This window comes from Eriocheir sinensis, chromosome 42, assembly GCF_024679095.1.
Source record: "Eriocheir sinensis breed Jianghai 21 chromosome 42, ASM2467909v1, whole genome shotgun sequence".
NCBI lineage: Eukaryota > Metazoa > Arthropoda > Malacostraca > Decapoda > Varunidae > Eriocheir > Eriocheir sinensis.
The window spans coordinates 3,265,361-3,272,370 of NC_066550.1; the positions used below are offsets into that span (position 1 = coordinate 3,265,361).

At 51.2% G+C, this 7,010-nt stretch overlaps 1 protein-coding gene across 1 annotated transcript in view; it reads right to left on the reverse strand.

Annotated features, from left to right (window-relative positions):
- Positions 1–7,010, reverse strand: part of LOC127010192 (mucin-19-like) — a 44,277-nt gene that overhangs the window by 10,301 nt on the left and 26,966 nt on the right. Inside the window, 1 exon segment of the mRNA XM_050884068.1 lies at positions 3–2,282. Within this exon segment, the coding sequence (XP_050740025.1) occupies positions 3–2,282 (2,280 nt within the window).

Below are 7,010 nucleotides of genomic sequence, written 5' to 3' on the forward strand. Positions count from 1 at the left end.
GGCTGCGGGGGCTCCGGGGCCGCCACGTCCTCCGCCGCCGCCTCTTTCACCTGCACCTCGCCGAAGCGCATCTCCTTCGGCTTGCCGTTCACCGTCTTGGCGGCTCGGCTCTGCGCGCCGCCCCAGTCGTGTTTCAGGTCCCCGAAGCGCACCTCCTCCCTCGGGGCACGTCGCGGCCGCAGTCTGCGGTTGCTGGAGTCTCCGTCCGAGGCCTCGGTGGCCGCGGCGTCGAAGGACACTCGAGGCCTCTCCGGCGAGGCGGTGTCCCCGGCGGGCTCGGCGGGCGCCTCCAGCATTCTGGAGGAGTCTCGCGCCACCGCCAGCTCCGCCTCCACGCGCGTCGCCGCCTCCTCCGCCAGTTCCTGCCCGATGCGCGTCGTCTCCTCGCGCAAGTCGTCGAGGGCGTCCAGGCCGCCGCGACTCCACGCCGACGACGACTCGGTGACGCAGGAGCTGCCGCAGCTGACGTCCGTGGTGGCGGTAAGCGTCACGTTGAGGGACTCCAGCTTGCGGCGCGCGCGGCCCACCCACTCCGGCTCGCGGCTGGCCGTGGAGGCGCGGTCTGACAGCTGCTCCACCTGGCGGGCCGCCCGCAGGCTGCGCCGCTCCTTGGCCAGCCGCACCCAGTGGGGCTGCTCCTCCTCCTCCAGCTTGATGTGTCCCGTGGACAGGCTCAGCTTGTTCCTCCGCGGGGGAGGCACTGGCTGTGGCCCCGGGGGTGGGTCTTCCCTGCCCTGGGGAGGCTCGCGTCTCTCTGTGAGGTCCACCGGCGGTCCGGTGGGGTCACAGGGGCTGGACGATTCACAGGATGTCTCCGGGAGGTGGCGGCGCCAGGCGGGGCGGGGCGGGGAGTGTTCCCGGGCCCCGCTGGGTCGGTCTGCCCCGCGGCCGCCGAGTCCAACACCAGCGACACACTCGGCACTCTTGGCGGCGGAGTCCCGCGGCGGAGGCTCCTCGCGGCCGGTCCTAAGCGGGTCCCAGGAGCGGGACCACTTCCAGGGGTCGCTGCACTCCCCCTCGGGGGCCTCGCGCCGCTCGGAGCAGGTCCTGGGGGGCGGTGTGGGGCGCGGGGGCCGGAGGTCCTCGGCCAAGTTCGAGGCGCCGTACAGGTAGGTGAGCACCGCCTCCTTCTCACGCTCGAGCGTGGGGCTGGACTGGACCTTGACCAGCGGGGACTCGCTGCGTTCCTCTTCCTGGTCCTGGTCCAGCGAGCTCATAGACTTGGACCGCGCTGAAGACTCGCTCAGCTGCCCCGACGAGCCGCGGGAGCCGGAGGAGTCCCGGCGCTGGCGGCCCTCGGATAAGCTGCGCAGCTGCTCTCTGATCCTCTCCCTGAGGGCGCGACGCTCCCGCCGCTCCTGCTGGATCTGACGCTTCTCGATAGTCTGGCGCACGTTGAAGGCGCTAGCGCGCGATGGTCTGTCCTCGGCGTCACTCTGGCGCACGTACATGCGCGAGGTGGCGTCGCGGCTGACGATGGAGACGCTAATGCCCGCCTCCAGCGGCTGGCGGTCCCCGCGCAGGGAGCGGCGCGTCTGCTGGTCCCGCAGCCAAAGCGGCGCCGAGTCCTGGGAGCTGGCGAGGCTGCTGGCGGACTTGCTCTTCTTGGAGCTGATGGTGATGACGGTGCGGCGGCTGACCTGCCCGGAGCTGGCCACGCTTTCCCGGTCGCTTATCACCACGTCGGCCTCGGAGGACGAGCGCTGCTCCTCTCCGCCGCGGCCAAGTGCCACGCTGGCCGAATCACCCACGGAGTCGTCGCCACTCCACAGCAAGTCACTGCCGGCGCGGGAGTCGAGCAGGTCGCTGGACGATCTCCGCTTGGCGGCCAGGCGCGCCACCTCCTCCTTGATCCTCCGGAAGGCCTCCTCCGCCTCGGACGTGACGCTGGTCAGCAGAGGGTTGGAGCCGCCGGTGGGCGTCCTGCGGGCGCGGCCCTGCAGCAGGCGGCGCCGCAGCTCCTGGCGGGCGTCGTGTTGAGGCGGGGGTGCCCAAGGGGCGTCACGCCCGTGCTCGCCCCCCTCCGGTGCGGCGGGGCGGGCAGGCTGGGATGTGGGCGGCGCCTCAAGCTTCACCTCGATATTCACCACCCGCGTGGGCGGCGGGGCCGGGGCGTCGTCTTCGTTCTCGTCGAGGCCGTGCTGGTCCTGCAGCAGGTGGAGGCTGTCGGCGGAGGAGCGGCGGGAGCCCCGGGAGGGAGGGCGGCGGTGGCTGAGCGCGCCGCTGCGGCCAACACAACCCTTGCCCTTCTGCGGCGAGTGGTCCAGGCGCGTCAGGGCCACCTGGGGAGGAGCCAGCATTAGTGTGTGTGTGTGTGTGTGTGTGTGTGTGTGTGTGTGTGTGTGTGCGCGCAGTGATGCACGTTAACACTTCCTTCACTGCCCGTCCCGCGGCGCCGCGCTGCTCCAGGCTCAGGGCGGCCGCGGGCGAGGGACTTCCGCTGCCCGGCCTTTGTGCGGAGGAGGAGGAGGTGGAGGAAGAGGAGGAGGAGACGGCGGAAGAGGAGAAGGAGGAGGAGGAGGAGGAAGATGGGCACACCAAGGAAAGTGGGCGGAGCAAGGAGGAGAGTCGTGGGTGGGAGGAGAAAGAGTACCGAGGAGATATGGAGAGTGAATGCGAGAGGAGAGAAAGTTGACGGCTGGAGGCATGGGGGGGGAGAGAGAGAGAGAGAGAGAGAGAGAGAGAGAGAGAGAGAGAGAGAGAGAGAGAGAGAGAGAGAGAGAGAGAGAGAGAGAGAGAAACAGAAAGGAAACGGTCAACATAACCAAGAAAGAAAGTTCATCTCACGGGCATACGAAAATCTCTCTCAAGGTCGTTTAAAGGTGGTTTCTGACACTTCCTTTCAATTATCTTTGCTCTCTCTCTGTCTCTCTCTCTCTCTCATATAAAAAGAGAAATGAAAGAAAGGATGAAAGGAAAGGAAAAAGGAAACAGGTGCGAGAGAGAGAGAAAGCTGGAGAGAGAGAGAGAGAGAGAGAGAGAGAGAGAGAGAGAGAGAGAGAGAGAGAGAGAGAGAGAGAGAGAGAGAGAGAGAGAGAGAGAGAGAGAGAGAGAGAGAGAGAGAGAGAGAGAGAGAGAGAGTACCCCAAAAAAAAATAGAAAACGCACAAGAAAAAGAGAAAACACGACGAAGGAAGGAAGGAAGGAAGGAAGGAAGGAAGGAAGGAAGGATGAAAGGAAGGAAGGAAGGATGAAAGGAAGGAAGGAAGGATGGAAGGAAGGAAGGAAGGAAGGAAGGATGAAAGGAAGGAAGGAAGGAAGAAAGAAAGGAAGGAACGAAGGAAGGAAGGAAGGAAGAAAGGAAGGATGAAAGGAAGGAGGGAAGGATGAAAGGAAGGATGAAAGGAAGGAAGGAAGGAAGGAAGGAAGGAAGGAAGGAAGGAAGGAAGGAAGGAAGGAAGGAAGGAAGGAAGGAAGGAAGGAAGGAAGGAAGGAAGGATGAAAGGAAGGAAGGAAGGAAGGAAGGAGGGAAGGATGAAAGGAAGGAAGGAAGGAAGGAAGAAAGGAAGGAACGAAGGAAGGATGAAAGGAAGGAAGTAAGGAAGGATGAAAGGAAGAAAGGAAGGAAGGAAGGAAGGAAGAAAGAAAGGAAGGAAGGACGGAAGAAAGGAAGGAAGGATGAAAGGAAGGAAGGAAGAAAGGAAGGATGAAAGGAAGGAAGGAAGGAAGGGAAACTATGAAAAAAAAAAAAAGAAAGTCGAATGGAGGAAGAGAAATTAAGATGAAGAGAAAGTACAGCAAGAAAAAAAAAGAAGAAAAACAAGTAAAAAAGGAAGAAAATGGAGAGAAAACGAAAGGAACAAAACTGGAAGAGAGAGAGAGAGAGAGAGAGAGAGAGAGAGAGAGAGAGAGAGAGAGAGAGAGAGAGAGAGAGAGAGAGAGAGAGAGAGAGAGAGAGAGAGAGAGAGAGAGAGAGAGAGAGAAAATAAAGTAGAAGAGAAAAAAAGAAAAGGCGCACGAGAGGAAATAATTGAGGAAAAGAGAACAATTGACAGGTGTGTAAGGCAGGTGAGCAGTCTTAATTAGCTCTATACAGGTGTAGCAGAGGAGTCAAAGTGAACAGGTGAGACAGGTTAATAAAGTCACCCATTAAGCAAGCCAGTGACAGGTGTGTGGTGCTAATGAACCAACTCGCAGGTAAGTGGTTGAGTTAATTAGTGTGATCAGGTAATGGGCAAACAAATCAGACAGGTAAATCAGACAGACAGGTAAATCAGACAGACAGGTAAATCAAACACAGGTAAATCAGACAGACAGGTAAATCAGACAGACAGGTAAATCAGACAGACAGGTAAATCAGACAGACAGGTAAATCAAACAGACAGGTAAACCAGACAGGTAAAAAGAAAGAATTGCTAGAAAAGAAAACAAAACAAGTAGAAAAAAAAAACAATAAAATGGAGATGTAGAAAAAAATAAAATAAAGTAAACAAGTAAACAAAACAGAGACGGGTAAACAAGAAAGATATAAACAAGACACAAACAGACAAACAAGACAGTGATGAGCAAAACAGACGATTAGACAGACAACCAACCATAGACAGCAAAACAGACAGACGACAAAAAAAAAAAAAAAAACAGACAGACAGGCAAACCAAACAAACACACGTGCAAACAATCAATCAAGCAAGGTAGACAGGTGTTATTGTAGTCTCTCCCTCCTTGCTCCAGACAGCCGTGAAATCCAAAAAAAAAGTTGCGTGTGGGAGGAAGAGGAGGCCAAACAAGACAGGTGGAGCATACTAATAAGCAGGTTTGGCCAGGTGAGGTGGAGGGCTGAGGGTGGGGGAGGGGGGGCAGGTGTGTAGATGATAAGTTACCTGTGATAAGAAGCAGACAAACAAGACAGGTGTGGACTTTTGATTAACTGGTTTGTACAGGTAAGGTGGAGGATAAATTATTGATGTGTACAGGTGAGATTAGTGAAAGTGAGCAGGTAAAATAATGAATAAAAATCTACCTGTATAAAAAAAACAATTAAAACAGGTGTTGACTCTTAATTAACTGGTTTGTACAGGTAAGGTGGAGGAGAAATTATTGATGTGTACAGGTGAGATTAGTGAAAGTGAGCAGGTAAAATAATGAATAAAAATCTACCTGTATAAAAAAAACAATTAAAACAGGTGTTGACTCTTAATTAACTGGTTTGTACAGGTAAGGTGGAGGAGAAATTATTGAAGTGTACAGGTGAGATTAATGAAACTGAGCAGGTATAATAATGAATGAAAAACCTACCTGTATAAAAAACAATTAAAACAGGTGTTGACTCTTAATTAACTGGTTTGTACAGGTGAAGTGGCGGATAAATTATTGAAGTGTACAGGTGAGATTAATGAAACTGAGCAGGTATAATAAATGAATGAAAAACCTACCTGTATAAAAAACAATTAAAACAGGTGTTGACTCTTGAATGATCAGTTTGCACAGGTAGAGTGGAGGAGAAAGTATGCAAATGAGGAGGTGAGAATCATGAAAGTGAGCAGGCATGATAAATTAGTGGAGTTACCTGTGAATACAAACAAGCAAACAAGACAGGTGTGGACTCTTGATTAGTTAGTTTGTACAGGTAAAGTGAAGGAAATTAAATATGGACAGGTAAGACTAATTAAAAAGTTATGGAATCAGAATCAAGTAAGCAGGTGTGATTGTGAGAAATTACCTGTGAAAAAGCAAAAAAACAAACAAACAAACAAACAAAAACAGAACAGGTGTGAAGTCTTAATTAACAAGTCTCTACAGGTAAGGTGGAGGAGAAAATATATAAGTGTACAGGTGAGAATAGTGAAAGTGAGCAGGTATGATAATTAATAAAACATTACATGTGAAAAAAAGCAATTAAGACAGGTGTGGACTTAATCAACTAGTTCGTACAGGTGTGGTGGAGGTGTTAATTGGAGTGGGCAGGTGTGATAATTGATATATAAAAAGTGTTGCCAATTGAATACCAAAAAAAAACCCACAATTAAGACAGGTGCTAACTAGTCTGTACAGGTGTGGTGGAGGTGTTAATTGCAGTGGACAGGTATGACCATTAATATAAAAAAAAGTGTTGCCTGCAGAATACCAAACAATTAAGACAGGTGTAAACTCTCATTTAGCTAGTTTTTACAGGTGAATCAATTTAAGTGGCCAGGTTAATTGAAATGAGACTACCTGCGGAATACCAAGCAAGCAAGACAGGTGTGGAATCTTAATTGGCTAGTTTGAACAGGTGAGTCAACTTAGTGTGCAGGTGATGATTAAAAAGACGTTACCTGTGGAATATCATACAAGCAAGACAGGTGTGAACTCTTAATTGGCTAGTTTGAACAGGTGAGTCAACTTAGTGTGCAGGTGATGATTAAAAAGACGTTACCTGTGGAATACCAAGCAAGGAAGACAGGTGTGGACTCTTAATTGGCTAGTTTGAACAGGTGAATCTCAAACAGGTAAACAAGGAGTGAACTTAAAACACACAGGTGAAACGGGGATAGGTGAACAAGGTGAGAACTCTTAATTAAAACGGACAGGTATATCTCTAAAAAGACGTTACCTGTGAAATACCAAGCAAGGAAGACAGGTGTGGACTTTTAATTAGCTAGTATGAACAGGTGAATCAACTTAAGTGGGCAGGTAATAAGGGATAAAAAGTTACCTGTGAAATAGTAAACAAACAAAACAAACAAACAAGCAAGCAAACAAGCAAATAAACAAGACTTGCGTAACGCTTCAATTAAATAGTTTCAAAAGGTGAATTAAACATAAGTGATGCTAATTAAACTCACCTGATAATTAAATAAAACATTACCTGTACATTACCAAACAAAGAAACAAGAGAGATGTACTTAATTAACTAGTTTGTGCGGGTGAACTGAAGGAAGAGGAAGGAAAAAAAAAGAAGAGAGAAGTGAACAGGTAAGACAGGTATAAACGATTAATTAACAAGGACAGGTGAAACGGAAACAGGTCAACAGGTGAGAACTCTTCATTTACAAGCACAAGTGAGTCTCGGACAGGTAAATCAAGGGGGA